The 20,009-nt window shown below is 26.4% G+C and overlaps 1 protein-coding gene across 2 annotated transcripts in view; it reads left to right on the top strand.

Moving 5' to 3' along the window:
* Positions 1-20,009, top strand: part of LOC129981812 (meiosis inhibitor protein 1-like) — a 49,918-nt gene that overhangs the window by 9,260 nt on the left and 20,649 nt on the right. For both annotated transcript variants that reach the window (XM_056092836.1, XM_056092837.1), the window contains exons 4-9: positions 1,608-1,826; positions 8,313-8,358; positions 11,241-11,311; positions 13,142-13,238; positions 15,801-15,935; positions 19,177-19,377. In XM_056092836.1, coding sequence (XP_055948811.1) covers positions 1,608-1,826; positions 8,313-8,358; positions 11,241-11,311; positions 13,142-13,238; positions 15,801-15,935; positions 19,177-19,377 — 769 coding nt within the window. The remainder of the gene's footprint in view (positions 1-1,607; positions 1,827-8,312; positions 8,359-11,240; positions 11,312-13,141; positions 13,239-15,800; positions 15,936-19,176; positions 19,378-20,009) is intronic.

Raw genomic sequence — 20,009 nt, 5'->3', positions numbered from 1 at the left:
GAATGAATTGCTTTTAACAAATTTTTGTTTTCCTGTATATTTTCATAGAATTCCATACAGGTTGCATTTAAATTATTTTTGACAATCAACAAGGATTGCGACACCTGACGATATCACATGGAATTATCAGGGTTGCCAGTTCTAATTTTATTATTTTTATTTTATTACTTCTTTTGTTTTAATGTTTTCCAATCTAAAACCAGTACTTTTCGTGTACTGGTTTTGTTTAATGACTAACCAGGACTTATGCCCTGAAAACCAGTACTGTACTGGTAAAATCAGTACGAATGGTCACCTTACTTTAGAATAATGTCATGGTGAACCGTCAGAAAATAGTTCCTGTTTGAACATAATTATACGCAGAACCGTATTCTGCGAATAATCACGATGTAAAAAAACAGGAAAACTTGGCACTTTTATTTATTTTATTTTTACAAATATGAAAGGAAATAAGTGAATTCAGATAATTCAAAGAGTAATAAATTTTTCTTCTTTTAATAAAATAAAAATTTTATTTCACAGTTAAAATGTTTTTTTTAAAAAAAGGAAGAATTTATGATTGAAAAAAACATTTAGGAGAAAAAAATGATAATAAAAAAAATTCTGATCTGGTTTAGGATAGCAATATTTGTTGGAAACGAAGAAGTAAATAAAATGATTATTTTTAAACTATCAAGTGGCAATAACTGAAAGAAAATTCATTTAAATTTTGTTTATTTAATAAATTTTTTTAAAAAGGCAATTTTTGGATCAAAATATTTTTCATTTTGTTAATTAAACCAACTTATTTCTTTTCATTGAAGAAACTGAAAGAAGACTCCGCGTATATTTCTATATCCGCTGTTTACAAACCGCCGATTCAAAAAAAAAAAAAGTTATTCAAAAAGATATTAATTTTAATGTTTGGGCAGTCTCAGATATTTTTGCTTGAATAAAGTTTTTCTTATCTGTCTTCATCGTGGTCACCTTCCAATGATTTTTGTTTCATTTTCCCCATTCAGATGTATTTTTAAATTATGGAACTCAAAATACATAATACTCAGATGTTCATTCACTTTTGAGAGTGCTATTTTATTTTTGTGTTAACACAATATAATTTTTACTATCAATAAATAATTTATTTTTTCCGAGGTTTATTGTATGTTTGCTCTTCCTTCCCAATGTAACGCCTAACCTAGTTTGAAAGTCTATTGATAATGTAACTAAATATAATATTTTTCATCTTTTTTAATTTCAGTCATTTTAAAATTTTAAAATAGTCCAAATTCACAAAAGTGTTTTGTTGCTTCGCACGTTTAAGTAGCATTTTTAAAGCTAGACACATTCGGCATTTGTTGTTATAACAACTACCATTAAAGAAGCATTTTAAATTATAACCACTTCATTGCATGATATTTTATTTCAAATGGTTGTCTTTTCATCTTGCTTTATTGAAATTTACACAACAGTTCATTCTCATTTGAGATTTTCATGCAATGATCTCAATCGTTTTCTTAATATAATTTTTTTCAAACAAGTATATCATTCTTTTAAATAATTACATTCTAATTTTCATATTATTTTCTTAAATGCCATTATTTATATTCAATAACATTAATTTCTTTTAGCTTTATTGAAGGCTTTTATTAGTCATAGTACAGAGCGAATTTTGCTTCTCTTTGGGAACTCTAACGAAGATGTGAATTTCATAACAGTCATTAAAAAGATAATAGTCTCGTCAGAACCTATTTTTCAAGTTTGCGTAATCCAGTGTCTCTGTCACATTTTATCTAACTCATCATCTGCTGAAATTCACATTAAAATGCTGATGGAAGAAAACATTCCAGGTAAAAGCTTATAAAACATTTTAATTGTTACTTTTTTCATAATAATAAAACTGGAAGTATTGAGATATTATCCAAAATATTTCAACTTCACTGATCTCATCATATTAAAGAATTAAGCAATGAGAGTGGCGAACAATGAATGCTACGATTGTTGTTGTCGAAAATATATCACACAAAATCATGTGACTTCAATTTTATGGATAAAAAAATAAAACTTGAATTTTGTTGTATTATCTTGAATGAATAATATTGGGCATTTAAAATTTATTTTACATTAATAATTTTAAAAAATCAAAAAGTTATAAAATATAGAAGAAAGAGAAAACAGCGATATATTCAATGAACTATTATATTATTAAAATTCAGTTTCTGCTTTATCATACATAATGGTGATTTTTGACTAAATTGTTTTATGAAGGATGGTACGAAAATCTCCGACTGATGAAGAACTTACAAAAGACTTCACTATAAATTTAAAAAAATGAAAAAAAAAATGCCACATCTCTTCCGAATAGCAACTTACTGTATCCCATACATACTCAGATGGATTCAAATGTTACATTTACTCTCTACTTCATTATTATACACTGTCTTCATATATTTAACAATTCCGCAAAATTTCTTAAATGTCATGTTGTTAAGTAGTTTCATTTCCTACAATCATTCTTGAATTTATTCAATTGAGTTTCGGTTCAGTAATAAAAGAAACTATGTCAGCGTTCCGCAGTTGGAAAACTGAAACTTAATGCAGTTAAGCAGAACAAATTTGCTATCTTGTACAATAACAAACAAAATGTTCAATGCAATTTGAATTCTCTCTCTCCTTGGGATCATTTTTTTTTATTACAATGACCAGAATCTCAAGCGTTTATACACATTTTCAAGTTCAGATTGCTGTTAAAAAAAGACTCAATGACTTCATTCACATCTTAATTCATGTCCAATAGTACATACGTGGCGTGATATCGGTTTTCAGCGCAGAGCTTGTTTAGCATGAAGAACAAAGAAATGCTGAAATAGGTCTCTGACAAGCAGGTCAACAGGAATTGATGAATGGAAAAAGTCCAAGTTTTCTAATCTCTCGGGAGCATGAATCTATAAATTTAAAAATCCCGCGTCTGTCAGTTATTAAATTTGAGGTAGTAGACAGAAGGAGGAGGTACGTTGGGTCCCCTCCCCCAATACACCGAGTAGCATTTATGGAATTATCAAAAAAATTTTAAGTGCTTTTAACAAACCAAAATCTGAAAGAGAATACAGGCATACAAATTATCGTTGATGCAGAAAAGCATTTGCGTGCACACACATATACGAAAACCATTTTTTTTTTTCAAGCTCCCATAGACATAAGAAAGACAGGAGTAGAGAAAAAAGAAATTTATTACCAAATGTTATTTACACTCATGGTTACTTTTAGCCATTTCAACGTGAAGATTCAGGCACTTGTAATATTTATGGGTCATATTTCTTATCCCCTCTTTAAATCCCCGAGAGTGGTCTCTTCAAAATTTTCTTGTGTACTTTCTAATAAAGACGAATTTGTGTTTTAGACACGTAAAAACGTGTCCAACCGATTGATAATTTAACATAGAAATACAATTTCAACCACAAAAATCATATACCAAATTTGATATATTTAAGTCACTACGTTTTTGAATGATCGCTTTTACGTTCTTCTGAAAGTATAGACCGAAAGTTAGTTAATCCCTTGTTAGATTTGGCTCAAAATTTGATAGTTGTCTACACTGTAGATATGTTAATCTGTGTACCGAGTTTTAGCTATCTATCTCTCTTTATTTTGTAATTATCGAGTTACAATAAAGTCAATTGTTAAGCGATATTAATTGTTTGACATTAACGTCATAAAATTTTAATTGTTTTATTTAAGTTCCATTTATGGTACACTTGACTATTCTAATGCAGACAGTCCCATAACATTATGGTGTTATTAAAAACTCACCTGCCTTTAAAATTTTAAGGTATTGTAACTTCAATTTTTTTTTTTTTATCTCTCTGTTAAACTGCAAAAATATTAAATAGAATCCTTCTTTAGCTTTCAACAGTAGGAAAAAAGAAAGCGATTTGGTAAAACAAAGGAAAAAGTTTGCATTTTTGGGTAACAATGTTGTTGGAATCTGTTATTGGCAATTAGGCAAAAAAAAAAAAAAAAAAAAAAAAAAAAAAGAGAGAGAGAGAGAGACAAAATAGAGCCAAAAATTTCCATGATGATTAAATTCATATCATTAAAAAAATATACAAATTTCGAAGCGGTGTAAAATTTATTTTTGTGCAATGATATTTTTGGAATTTATCGCTGTAAAACGACAAACTTCAGCTGAATTTTAAATTAATGAAAATTATAATTAAAATTTAATAAAAAACGATTTGAAATGCACATTGCTATCCTTCAAGATATATATGTGCCGAATTTGCTGGCTATTGGTCAAACGGTCTAGCTTGTACTACGCCAACAAACACACACATTCATTTTTATTTCTATTAATAGAGACTATAATAATCAGCAACACTTAATTTCGTTATAGGTATTAAGAAACCATGAAAAATGAAAGTTTATTCACAACAAAGGTTAAACATTGGTTTAAAAAACTAACATGTCTAATCTAAAATAATAATAACATAACACAAACCAACATAATAATGTATGTTTAACATATATAATCATAGTTAGTGATATGCGTGCAGATCTTCTTACTCTGGAACAGAACCAGTATACTATTAAAATAGGTACAGAATGCCTTTCTAGCATCGTTTGCTAATTCAGCAGATAAATAGATTTAAAATACGGTAACAAGAATTGTAAACAAAACAAAACAAAGAACGCAAATGAAAAATCACTTAGGAAGCAATAAAAAAATTATCTCAGGGAGCCTTTCCTTTTGGAGCTGTCAGATTGAATATTGGTATCCCCTCCTTTTAAACACAAGGTCATATCGCACAAAGAGTTGCACGCCCATGCTTGCTCCTCGTCATTTCCTCAATATACTATCAGCTCGCCTCCCTTTAGTAAGTTGGGTGTCCTGATCCTGAGGTACCTAGGGATCTTTTCCTTCTCTTGTTTTGAATGGTGTATGGGCAGGAACCACTCTCTCGAATGGGATATAAGCATCATATGGTTGGGGAAAGAGAATTTCTAGTATGTAGAATATTATGGGCCCACGGACAGTAGAAGTTGCGGAATGAGTAGTGACTGTCAGTGTAGAGTTCTGCCTAAGTTCTGCGTAAACAAAATGGGAGATTATTGATCAATCATTGTGAAAGGAATAATCTGTGGAAGTAGGCTCTGGATCAAGAGAAAACTTACCAGTTTAGTAAATTAAAGGTAAGGTGGTGGGTGAGTACTTCATCTGAAAGACATCAAAGTAGTAATTAGACACCGTTTGACACTTGATACAAAGATAGCTTTAGAAGTTTGTAATAACTTAATGATTGACAAAACATAGAATGAAACTTTTAAACTGCTGTTGCAGAAAATAGATCTAGTTCAGGTGTGTTGTCTTGATGCTGATTGTCTGTTGCAGAAAACTCCAAGAAATAATATTACAACTAGTAAGGGACATTTAGCGGTACGTGATGCGCGAAGGATAGAACCTGGGCCCTTGTGGTTCGCAGTCCAGTAACTAAACCATGATACAAAAGCGTACGCTAGTGTAGCGTAGTTGTTAACTGGCTTATATGCTATTCACCACAGACTCTCCCTCCAGTGAGACGAACGATATGTCTGTTGAGTGGTGATGTATTTATTATTAGCTGTTGTCTAATGGGCCGGTACCCAGTTGAATAGCGTGTGTGTGTGGGTGAGTGGTTGCCGATGCTGCTGCGCCAAGTGAATATAACAATCAATCAAAAATAAAAACTTTTTATACAGCTTTGTTCTGGGGCTGGGTGGTTCGCTGTAACCAAATGTGCTCACAGCTTAAGAAGTCTACCGTTTAATCAATTGTATCGATGGGTACGAAAAGTAATTATATTTAGAATATAGATATTTCTTGAAAGATCCAACAAGTGGATGTTTAAAATAAAGATTGGTTGTACTAGATTTTCTTATTTTTAATGTTATTGCTATCCCACTAAAAAAAAAAGATAACTGGGAAAAAAACGTTTATATTATTTTTTAGTGAGAGAAAATTTGTTTATTGAAAAATTATGATCAAAAGAACAATGGAAAGTGATTCATTGGCTAGAAACGAAGAAAAAACGAACAACAAAAAAACCACTAAATTAAAGGGGTGGAAAGGAAAAGAAACCCAAGAACAAGCGCACCAAAAAACCAAAGGAAAAAAACTTAACCCAATGGCATAATCATCATTATTTCCACTACATCCCAGCGCATTTTATAAGACATTTGATTTAAATTTGGGGGGATTTTCTTTCCTTATTGCAGGAGGGATATTGCAATAAACACTTTAAGTAATTATTTTGCACGTATTTTAGATAATGCCATTTTTATATTATATCAACGAAAAGAAGAATTTGTCTTTCGAATCTTTGATTTACCTAGAGAAATAATCCGAATTTCGTATTGAAAGTGACTTGCAAATCAGTAGCTACTGGTATAATTTTAACGGCATCGAAATATTTTACACCAATTGTGATGTGTCAGTGGAACTTGAGTTTTTTTTTTTTTACTATCTTCTGTTCTTTTATATACGATGGGCATATTCTGTGTTTAGCATTATAGGGAACATAGCAATTGGTGTATTTTTCTGGCTTTTGACAAGGTCCAAATTGTGTCACGCTCTAAAGATAGAAAATTTTAATTAGGTGAATAAATTTATTGCTTTGTCGGGAACGGGGTTAATTGCTAGATACACCCGTTTATAAATCAAATTTTAATGTTGTCAGGCTGAGTTCTTCCAAAGGCAGTTATACTCGTTTGGAATTAAGGGATAACGGCCTCTGTTGCAAAAATCCCATTTTCATCCCATTTCAATCAATCAATCAAGGGTACTGATTAGTTTTGAGGAAATGTCATTTATAGATTTTTTTAAAAAATCTCCTCATTTCTACAGTTATAAATTTATTTGATCTTCTATGCCACAGTGAGCTGCTCCTTGGTGTATTTATTGGTATTTCAAGTGATAGCAAATGAGAAGATATTTTCCCATAAAACATCTGTAACAACATCTTTCTCCATAAATTTATTTAAAAATAAAAGTTGAACAGCACATATTGGGTCCTTTGGAGTGAAGATTATTTTGCCTTGCTGAGTATATTTCATATTGTTGATTGAAGCATATCTATTAATGATAAATCTGATTAACGGGTTTAACTGAGATAATTTCTGTAATTTTTCGGTATCCGAAAAAGTGACATTTCTTGGTATTGATTTGTTGGTTTGGTTGGTTGACATATTGTTTGGTAGTTTTGATGCTTCTGAAGTAGTTGCTATTTTGAACAGTATCCATATTAATTTATTTCTGCATATGTTCACAACATTATCTAAAGATGAAAAAGTAAATTCACAGTGAAAAGTGAAACACATGCACGAAAACAATGGATGGAAGGCTCAGAACACAAAGGAAAAGCTATCGTCATTTTACATATAAATGTGTGTGTGTGTAACATTTGAAAATTATGAAAGTAATTTTTATTCCTGTAATACAATAATTACTTCCTTTATATGCATACACACACACAAAAAAAAGTTACATTATGCACTACTTGAAAGGAAGAAAAAAAGTATCTTTTGTCATCTTGGCATTGTTTTGAAAGATTAAAAATGAAAGAAGCATTTAGTATAAAAGTTTTAGCTTATCATTTGAAAAATTTTATGGGGATATATTTTGTAATTATTGTATGACACCTATTTTTTTTCTGTTGTTGCGATTTATAACTGATAAAAGCTATATTATAAAATTTCAAATAGCATTTAGCTTTGTATTCTTAAAGTATATTGTGTTATTAAAAGTGTAATGTATTTAAATTTTTTGGACTTTTACATTGTTTTGTATAAAAAAAAAGATTTTTAATGCTAAAGGAATCGGATGATATACATTCTGAAGATGGACATTTTATATATTATTATTTTTTATTTTATAGAATTATTATTTGAAGTTATTAATGGGGATTATTAATATTTATATGAATTATACTGATATAATATTTCTTAGATCAAAGGTCTTGAGTTTTAACAAGAAAAGAAACCTACTTTTCATATAAACTTTTTACATTTGAAATCTATGTATGTTCACTCACTCAGATGGAAATTTTGTGAATGAATACCAGTTTGTATGTCATCTTTTTCATTTAATGTGTTTTAATATTAAGAAACTCAAATTATAATAATTTAACTGCAAAATAAAATAATTAGGCTAATTCATATAAAATAATAGTGCACACATTAATCATATTTCTGTACTATATCCTGATATTTTCTGAATTTTAGGTATTGCTTTTTTTGTTGTAATATAAGTATTTTTAATAATACAACTGCATATTTTTTACTTTATGTTTCTCATTTTATAGAATTATTATTTGAAGTTATTAATGGAAACAATGAACTTCTAATTGAGTGAGTATTAATTTTTTCTCATAAAAAATTAATAATTTTGAATAGTGCTTTTAAATTTTTATATTTTTTTAATGTTTTATGTCTCTTTGAGCTTAATTTTTTAATTTATTTTACTAAATAGTATGAAATAATTAAATGCTTCCATTTATTTAAATAATTGTCTTGTAAAGCCCCCCTCCTTTTTTTTTTTTTTTTTTTTTTTTGCAAGAATAAGAAACTATTTTATGTCTTTCTTGCATCAGTTTTATCTATAAAAGTGAGCTGTATTCAATTTGTTTGTATTTTTGTAAGATCTAATAATTTTTTCTTGATAATTAGTTTATTCATTTCAAAAAAGAAAAAGAACTGGTTTAAGTATTTTTTTTTTTTTTTTTTTAATTTAAGCAATGTCTCTAGCTAAAATTTCAACTTTACTGATACAGAAAATCTGAAAAAATATTACCATTCTTTGATATAAATATGATATAGTCGTGCTATAACTTTTCATTGTGCATAGAGTCTATGAAAAGTAAAAAAGACCAAATCACCATTAGGAAGAAGGGGAGGGGAGAGATATTTATTTATTTTAATAAAGATTAGCTTATTAGATAAGATTACTTCCATAGTTATGATTCAAAATTTTAAATTTTTAAAGGTTTCAAACAGTTTTATTGTTTGAAATAATAATATTGTTTGAATAAAAATAACAAATAGAAACTACATTTCTCAATTTTTGGTTTCCATATATTATATTAGAAATTCACAAAATATAAAATATTGAATTTTATTTTATCTTTTACTGTGCCAAATACAGAATTATATCTTATTTTTTAATAAACAAATTTTACAAATAATCTTCTGCTCTTTATCATTTTTTATATAAATCTGTGTAATTAAAAAAAATTACATTTGCTTGAAATTTACTTTTTATTGGCAATCAAAAGTAATAGTAAATTTTAAATTAAGCTTAGAAATTAATTAGAAAATTCTTACTTGAATACACTTTTATACACATTTTTTTTTTTCTAATTGATGAAAGAGATATGACATTAGTAATTCAGCTAGGGAAAAAAATGCAATAAATGAAAATTCCAAGTTTTGAGACAGTAACATTTTAAAGTTATTTTTGCAATTACAAGCCCAGATTATATCCCCTGATTAAGAAACTTTGTAAATTGAGTCTGGATGGGTGCTGTTTTATATTAGCGAAAACAGTTCACTATTATCCTTACAATGTATCTTATTGAGTTATCAGAATATAAAATACTCTTTTCTTATGTAAAAATTCCACATATAATTACTCAGTTGGTTTATGTAAAGTAGATTCTCTTCTGTGGTCTTTTTGGCTTAATCTACTTATTGCGTATCTCAAATTTATATACAGAATTCGATTATTGTAATCTACAAGACAAGTTTTAAAGAATAATATAGGAAGACTTGATCACTTATAATTGTTATATATAAAGTGATTTTATTTTTAAATTATAAGTATAAATTGATATCTGTAAAATTATGTCAGTAGGTTAAACTGAGAACAAAGTTTAGTGATTTAATTTATAAACAGATATTATTTTTATCTTATATGTATCAACTTTTGGATATTAATTAAACATTAATATGATTGTCATTACTGAGATATTATTTTTAAATCATGTATTGTGTATAATTACATGTTATATATTTGTTTTTCATCTATCGTTAGAGGTATTTTTGTTTTTAATAACTTCTACTGATATTTTTATCTATTATTTAATAAATATTTAAATCCTCTTAATTCTGACAATCACCACAAGCTGATGAATTTTCCCATCCAAGTATTTGTCATTTGCCAAGTATTTCATTGTTTTTTTGTTTTTTTTTAAAATTAAAACTTAAAATTCTTATTACATGGAAAAATAATCTAATAAAGATTAACAAAACTATTTTATTAGATTTAAATATTTAAATATTCTTATAAAATGTATTATTAAAATAGCAACTTTATTATTTTAAATGACTGTTAATATAAATAACAGAGGAAAATTTCCTTCTCTTCTAGTTGCATGAAATGAATACTAGACTGAATGTGTTTTAGAATTATAAAACTTTAAAAATATTTTTATTTATAAATTAGAAAACTCATTTGTATTCTTAAAAAGAAAAAAAGGGGAATGAGGAAAAAGTAGTGCTGTTTGCTGCATAACAGTATTTTAGACTAGTATCTATAAGATTTTAGAATAATGTAATTCAAGGTGCTTTATTTTCTTAATAAAAGAAGTAGTTAATTTTGTTGAAATTTACTTTTAACTAACTGCCATTGGATTATTGGTTTTTATTTAATTATTGATGCTCATAATTCGTTCAATTATTTATTTTTGAATATTAAAATTTCGACACATATTGAAGTCATGTTGTATTAAAATATATAACTTTATATCTGATCTATGTATTGTATACGTGAATCTTCATAATAAAATAAAATATCCTATCACATTGTCATTAAAAACTGAGCTATATGTCCATTTAAAACCATTTTAAGTTGTATGTTATCTTATGTTGATTCCTCATGCGAGCAAGGCAGATAAGCAGAATCTTTTGTTTTTAACATTGAAAAAGAAGAGAAATCGCAAAATTAAATATTTGATGAAATCCTGTGAAAAATTCAGAATTTAATCAGGTTGTTAGTAGTTTTTTTATTGTTGCTTTGTTTTATTTCTTTGAGTAGATATTTGAAACATGTTATTGTATTTTCATTATACCTATTTTTTTTTTTGTTGTAAAGTATAATAAATTATCTAATAAATATTATAAGTAAGTGATAATTGATCAATTTAAAGTTCTGAATTCCCTGATTTTTCCACTTTTTTTTTTTGCATACCTGATTTATTTTCTTATCTCTAAATTGCATAATTTCTCTTTTACAGGACAGCCATATGCTGCCTGCGAATTTTTACACACTGTTCTTTGTTTTTGGAAAATTGTCATATTTTATATGGTAAGATTAATTTTTAAATATAATATATATATATTTAAAAAAAAATGAAAAAATATGTTGCTGGGTACCAAACTTCTTCTGCACATGCATACACTTACAAAAAAAAAAAAGAAAAAAGGAAGAAATTAAAGTTGTAATATATATATATATATACATATACTAGAATTTTTTTAATTATTTCTTTGCCCTTTTTCTCTTATTAAATGATGAATTGATTTTCTAATAACTGGCTTCTTCTTCTTCTTATAAAATACTGAATTGGTAATCTATTTGAAAGAAATCCATTTGATATATTCATTGAAGAAAGCCTGTGCTCAGATTAAATACTTATTAATGGGATTAAATTGGAAACATTTATTAATTATAAATTCAAGCAAAAAAAAAATTAAAAAATGAAATTGAAATTTCTCATTTTTTCTTTATTATGAACTATACAGTATTGATTTAATTGAAACAGTTCGTTTTTTAAAAGACACGAATTTCCTGCAAATGCATCAAAGAAATGTTAGAATAATTAAACTTTACTTTTTTTTATAGATTTCTATAAAAAAGCAAAATATATATTTGTTTTTGTTTGCACTCCCAAATAGGTCAGTTCACCTTTTATGATTAATATATGTAAAAACAAAAAAAATTTCATGTATTCAGTTTTTTTTATAAAAGTAATGAACATATTTTTTTTCCCCCTTTGAATATTAGCATGTGTTCCAAGTGACTTCTTTTTCCCATTAGTGCAGTTATCTTGATAAGAAATATATAAGAATCATGTTATATATACCAAAAAAAAAAAATGTTCTGCAATATTGTAACAATATTTCAAAGATGTTGTACAGCATTTAAATTATCAAACAGCATCATGGAGATATATCATAACATTACCCTAATAGAATATTTTCTTTCTATTTTTTAAAACTTTTTTTTATGTGAGAACTTGATGTTGTTTTAGTTTGAGATTTTTGAAGCTTCAAAATGCATGGGCAGAACATTTTTGATTTATCACTTTGGAGGTATCAATTTTTTGCTTTTAGGATTATTAGAAAATGATAAAGAGTGTTGTCACGTTTGGCGACTTATCACCAACAACAAGTTAAAACTTGTTGCAAATATCCACAATGTACCTCATTCTTCTGTCTGGCCAATAAAGGGCAGAGTCATAGGAAGTTATTGCCTGAAGAAGCACAGAGAAGAAAATGGAATGAATGCGAGACAGCAAGAGGAATAGTTAAAGTTAAACATATATAATTTTTTAAAAAATGTTTTAATTTTTCTAGCTGGCAAAAAAAAAAAAAAAAAAAAAAAAAAAGTTTTGGAGCTTGAATGATTTTGAGATGAAAAAAGAAACATTGTACCAAATATCAATGCATGCATATCGTATCTGATAGTGATCGTCTGTGATTGTTTCAAATCAGTTTAAATTGATTTTTCACAAAAAAATTCTGGCCTTGAGAAAAAATTTTTAGAACTCATTTGATTTTGAGATGGACAAAAACCATCGCTTTTAAAAATGTTAGTGATTGTGAAATATGCATCATATGAGAATATAATGATGAGTGTTTTTTTTGTCAGATCAATACCACATGACTTTTAAAAAAAATTTTTCATTTGATGACTTGAAATTTGCAATAGCAGATTTCATTTTTTTTTATCATTTTTCTTATTGATTGTTTCTGTTCTATGCATACATATACCTTTTAATTTATAGCTAAGTTACTAGTGACTTGTTTAAATATTTTCTAAATAATTGTTTTATATCATACATAAATTTTATATATTTTATCTGTATATTTTATTTATAAGCTTTCATGTCTTAAAATTAATTTTTTTCTATAGGTATAAATACTCTTTTAGATGTTGGAGCAACTCTTCTGAAGCTTAAAAACTGGAGATTGCTTTGCCTGGTGTTTGATCTTTTATCTACTTTAAATTGGTAAATTAAAAATAGCTTCAAGGCTTTATTTTTCCAAGTATATGGATATATTTTTTATGTAAACAATTGTTTAGATTTTTAAACTTTTTTTTAATGAATTGCTCTTTGAATATACATTCAAAAATAATATTACAAATGTTTGAATATTATTCTTGTGAATGATGTCAAACTGATTTTTAGTCAAAGATAAAATTTAATTCAATACATTACTTTTTTTTTTTTTGCATACATTTAAACACCAATTGGTTAAATGTATTTTAAAACAGCAGTACAAGGTTTGTCATTCACAAAAACTTGAATGCTTAAAAAAATCTTTTAAATTAGATTTTGCACTTTTTTAAATGCATTGGTTGATTTTTTTTAATGCGTTTGAATGCAGTGGAAAATGCAGTTTTAATTTTTTTTACTTTTAGCCTTTAGTAATTGAATTCATCTTTTATAAGCTCATCCCCTATTTCTTAGAAGCCACAATCTATGAAGTAAAGTGTATTGACTAAGCAGAAGTAAAAATAAGCGATTTCATAATTATCATTTTTAGCAATATATTGGGTCTTTTTGATATTTGTAAAGCAAATGAAATTTTAAAAAAAGAAGTAATTGTTGTACTGAAAGGATTAGGAGATAAATTTTTTGTCAAGGAAAGAAAGAGCATTAATTTAATAAAAAGGATCAATTTCATCACAAAAGGAACATAGATTAATGTACCTATCTTAAAAATATTATACTCAAGGATTCTTGAGACAAATCTTTTTATTTATGGCATTTTTATTTTCTTGCAATCTTTTTATTATTTCTTTACTTTATATATATATATACATACATACATACATACATACATACAGGGTGTTAGGGTGTTGCCGAATTCGACCAACAAATTCAGAGGGGTGATAATAGGCATCAAGAGGATAAAGAATCACCTTACAACATGGGGACCCAAATGACATTTAATTGGTGAAAATCGCAAAAATATAGAGAGTCGGAAAACTGTAAATAATTATTAAAGGAGTAATAAATGGTGATTCAACTACGAATTTTTTTTTTTAAGTAAAAGCATATCCTTGAACTATTGGAAACTGTAAAAAATTAATAAAAAATAACAAATAATGTTTCAACTGCGAATTTTTAAAAGTGAAAGCACATTCTTAAATGTTTTTTTTTTTCATGCTTGTAACATGCAGATTTAATGATTTAAGGGGTCATAAATTAGTTTAGAGCCCATATTTGCAAAAATATTAAAACTTGAAGAAAAATAAGAAATTGAAAATGTAAGGAATTTTATAGTCTATAATTTGATATAAGTGTGTAGTCTGAGAGCTGCAAAGTTTTAAAGATATTTAAGAAAAACTAAAATGGGAACCAGGAAACATCGCTGCAACTTGAGTACTGATGTTTGCATAGAGCATTGTCAAATTCTAAAGACAAATTCAAAGCAAGGATAGTAGGCGTTAAGTAGATGAAAAATTACCAGAAAATTGAGGTCGCAGGTAATGTTTTACAATGAAAATCACAAATCGGGTGAAATTTGCACGCTGGATGCTTGATCCACACAGGAAGATGCACACTTTTCTGCTAGAGTTTTATTCTCAGATGAAGCCTGCTTTACGAGATAAGGTATCTTCAACACATACAATGCGAATATTTAGTCATTCGAAAATCCCCACATTACTATCTTGTCGAACGTACAACGCAAGTTTGATATTAACATCTGGGCAGTGTCATCTATTTGGACCATATTTTCTGCCAGAATGCCTCAGAGGCAAAATGTACTTTGTTTTCTTCCAGCACGTTCCTCCGGATTTATTGCAGGGAACACTGACAATATGATTTTGCATGATGGAGCACCAACTCATTTTAGTTACATTCGTGAAATCTGACTTGTTGTTTGCGAATGAAGTATAATGAAAATCAGTTCTACAATGTTCATTAATGAATACTTGCTCGTTGCTTTTATTTTTCTCGAACGCATAACAAATTTACATTTGAATTCTTCTTCTAGATTACCTTGTTCCTAATCCTCGCATTCATAGGGCCATTCCCTTCACCAGACCCATGCATAGTTGAAACACCATTTGTTATTTTTTATTAATTTTTTAGTTTCCAATAGTTCCCTGACTCTCTATATTTTCGCTATTTTCACCAATTAAACGTTGTTGGGACCCCATGCTGTATGGTTATTCTTTATCTTCCTGTTGCCTGCTATCACCCCTCTGGATTTGTTGATCGAATTCTTAACATCCTGTATATATATATATATATATATATATATATATATATATATATATTAATGATTCTGTATATTAGGTAGCTTTAATTTAAAAATAAATCTTATTCTATATCAACCACAGATATCAAATTATATTAATAAACTCCTTGATAATTCCTGAAACATGAATCATTTTTTAATTTTCTATTCAAATATTAGAAGAAAATAATTTAGTTTAAGAAAATCAAGATTGTTTTCCCAAATTTTTTGAAATATTAATTTGTAAGGTTTTGTTACATTTCTTGCATTCTAATAATTTGCTTTCATTTAATGTGAAAGGTTTAAAAACTTTTTTTTAGTGAACAATTTCCTGCAATTGTATCTTCACAGTCTTCAATTATTGGACAAGCACTGAAACTAATGGAAAATTCATTTAAGATTCATAACCTGCAAGTACTGTCTGCTGTTAGTGAATTTTTCTGTGCACTATTGAAGTAAATAACAACTTTTAATAATTTATGAATAATTTTATATTAAATTTGATTATATTTGTTTGTAAATGTATTATATAATATGAGAATATTTTGTATAATATTTATTTTTTGAAATTCAATTTCAATCTGATCATAATGAAGTTTTTTTAAAAAAAATTTACATAAAAGCAACATTTTTAAAAGTGCTACTTTTTATATTAATGCAATTTTAAAATTGGATTTAAAAAATGTTAACTCAATTGTATGTGTTGCTATTGTTTTTTTTTTTTTCTTTTCTATTGAATAAATTGATTTAATAAATTGCATCAATTCTTTATTCTTTTAAAATTCATTAATTTTTATTTAAATTAGCACATAATCCCATCCGCTAGAGACTGTCATTGTTGCTTTATTTTAATATTAGTAAAAAAGCTGTTTACTTACACTTTTCTTTTTATACAAATAAATAATTTTAACTTTCTTCCTTATTTTAATAATCTAGTCATTTAATGAAGTGTGTACAATTTTGTCTAACAATGTGCCATTAAAACTATCTATTTTTAATCTATATATATATCTAAACATCTTATAAAGAAAATTTACTTTTTTCAAGCAAACCTGCTATCTGTTCTTCTACATTGTATAATTTTGAAATTAATGATGTAGTAAATTACTTTTTGGTTGTAATAGTAATTCACTGTTTAAATTACTTTCTTTCTCTTGTCATTCTTTGGATATACAGTTGAAAGTATGTTTTATTATTACTATTATTATCGTAACCTTTTTCAAATTTTATTTTGTTATATCACCAATTATCACTAATTGTGTTTTTGAACGCTTTCGATTAAAATTTTCAATGATCTTTTTTCGGATTAAATTTCATTATATGTCAAAATAACAAAATAATAAAAAAGCATAACAAGAAAGGCTTTAAATCTTTCTAATTAAATATTTACTATTATAATCCAATACACTTTTTAAAATTGCTGATGTCACAAAATTGGGAAAAAAAAAAAAAAAAAAAAAAAAAAGATATTTAGATAAGTTTCCTAATCATATTTATTTGGATGAATTGTATTTTTACTTTTTGAATAAGAAATCTCACATTATTATGGATTTAGAAATAATCATTTTATTATATTCATCAAGACAACAATTTTATAGCCAAAATTCTTGTATAGTCTTTCCATAGCCTAATCATTTTCAAGTGGCATATGATAAACTGAAATATATTTAAACCAAATGAAAATTTATTTTTCTAAGTAGAAGAAGTAAATTTAATAATAAGAATGCTAGATATTTGATGAACAAATAAAAAAAAAAAGGATGAAAAACTTGATTCTTAATATGAAAATATTGAAGTATTTTAGTCATTATTCTAATTTAATTTCTTTTCAAGTTAAATTTCTCCCTTGTAATTGTATATAAAGAAAACAAAAATGCTATAGAGATTTTTAAAGCATGATATTGAAAAATATTTTTCTTTCATGTACAGCAATATTAAGCTATTACTAATACAGTTTGAAAATTTATAAATGTCCACATGCATATCAATAAGTGCATGTTTTTAATATTTAATGCAAATAATTCTTTCTCGTGGTCACACACACAAAAACATCAATTAAAAAGATTTAAAACTTTTTGTCCATTTGAAACTTCTAAAATTATTTTTAAAAAGTAGCATCTGATTTCTTTTCAGAATTATTGGTATAAGCACAGTAAAATATAGTCTTTTTTGAAAATTAATTTTATAATTAAACTACCCCAAGTTTTAATTTGGCTCTGAGAATGTTTTAAAGATTGCATTTCTGACAAAATAAATCAGTCGTACTCAACTGATTAATTATGAATTAATATCTCAATAATTTTAGGTATTAATTCATAATTTTATATGAGATTCAAATTCATTTATGAAATGGATGTTCAAAAGTGTCCGCTCATGTAGCAACATATCTCATTTCTGCTGATGAGAAATGTCATTTTTTGCAGAAAGCATATTTCATGCAAAAAAACATGCAAGATCTCTCTACAGCTGAGGCAAATAAACATTGCCGGGGGCTTTGAGCAGTTTGATTCAAAATAATGAGGCATTTTCAGTTTTATTATTTGATATTTTAAATCTTAATAAATACTTATCTTTCAGTAATTTTAATATATTTATTTTCTGTGTATTAGTTTGTTAATTTTAATTTTTATTTCATATTTTTAGTAAATTGGAATTATTTTTCTTTTCCTTAACTTACAAATTTTAGATTTAGTTTGAAAAAATTTTTCTAAAATTATATAAAATTCTGAATTTTTTTAACTATTTTACTTGAATTTTTTGCTACAACAATGTTTTTAAATAACATTCATAATTATTATTATTGTCATAAGAAATTAATGTAATGATCTATAAAGATTTTATATCAAATTTATTGCTCTAGGCACACAAGGTCCCCAAACGAGGGATTCCGCCCCTAGGAAAAGAGATAATTTTTTTTAAAAATAACAATAAAAGCTATGTTTAGACCATCGATTAATCCCATTCATTCCATTTGTTTGTTGTTGTTACCATTTCATTTATAAAAAATTTAATAACCAACAGCAGAAAGTATTAAGAATGTTTTTTACTTATTGTAAACTTTCAATTTAATGAATTATAGGGGTAAAGAAATACACATAAAATTAATATTAATTGAATTATTAATAACATAATGAATATTGTAAAAATAACTAAGCTTGAAATTGGTGTTCAGTATAAATGTGAGAGATATAATCTGCATACAGTTGTAAACTTGAATGATTAGAAAATAACAGCTTTAAGCTTGTTAGGAGAAGGGGGGGGGGGAATCTCTTAAGAATATTAATCTTGTTCATCAACCCAAACGAGGGATTCCACCCCTAGGAAAATAGATATTTTTTTTTTTTAATTCAGAGTTTAGTGGGGTTTTTTTAATGTAATATCTGAGGAAGGATTTTAGAATACTTCAAAACTTGTTTGAATTATAATTATTAGATACTATTGTTTTACCCTCAAATAATAATAAAACTGTAAATGCATAAAATATTAATAAAATAAAGGTTCCATTTGGATCTGCACAAACCAAAATCTTTACAAACAATTAATCTATGGTTTGGTATTTATAATTAATATTGAATGATTCCATTTTACATTAAAAAAAATTAACTATGTTTCTCTTCCTCTTTATTGCAACATCATTGTAAAAGAAACATTTTTTTTAATTCCCTATAATCATTGATTATATTATTTGATTTACAGGAAAGAACAATTGCCATATTCAATTTTATCTCAACTGTTTGTTGTTGTACAAATAAGTATGAAAAATTTCCAAAAATTTTTGAGTTCTCAGTCAGGTATTTCAGCTGAAATGAAAAATTACCAAGAAAACAAGATTGAAAATTTGCCTTTAGAAGTGAAACTTTTGATTAGGGGTCTAGATATTTTGTTTTGTTTTCTGCGGTAAGATTTATTTTTATTTTAAATAATGCATCAAGTCATTTATCAAATGTAAAACCTTATTGTAACTTAAAACCAAAATGAGAATATTAACTGTTTTATTCTCAAGTGTTTTGTTCTGTTACTTTCTTGAAATAGATTTTGATAAAATTTAAAATAATATAACAATGCTCATTTTTTTTTTTTTTTTTTGTAAAAAAAATGAAAAAAAAATTTATTTGAAAAGAAAATGCTTATACAGCTCCTCTATAGAGGCAATATTACATGTATTTATAAGTCAGAAATAATTTTTTTTAGAAAATTGAACAGCTTAGATGAGTAATTTCTTAAAATGTGTCAAACAAAATTTTTTAGATAAGATTTTTTTTTTTTAAATCTTAGTAGAAAATATTTTGATGAATTCATTTCTAAACTGTTAGTAAATAAAATTAGTTTGGAAAAAAAAATTTGTGAAGAAGTCCACAATATAAACAAATTTGATATGCTAACATTAAGAAATACTATATATCAAAGATATTTAGAATATAATAAAATAAAAAATATATATATTAATTTGTTTGTAGTATGTTAAAAAAAAAAGAAAGAAAGAAATGGCATGACTAAATTAATCTGGTAACTTAATCTTCTCTTATTTA

Source organism: Argiope bruennichi, chromosome 8 (genome assembly GCF_947563725.1).
Source record: "Argiope bruennichi chromosome 8, qqArgBrue1.1, whole genome shotgun sequence".
NCBI lineage: Eukaryota > Metazoa > Arthropoda > Arachnida > Araneae > Araneidae > Argiope > Argiope bruennichi.
This window is presented reverse-complemented; position numbering and strand designations above follow the sequence as displayed.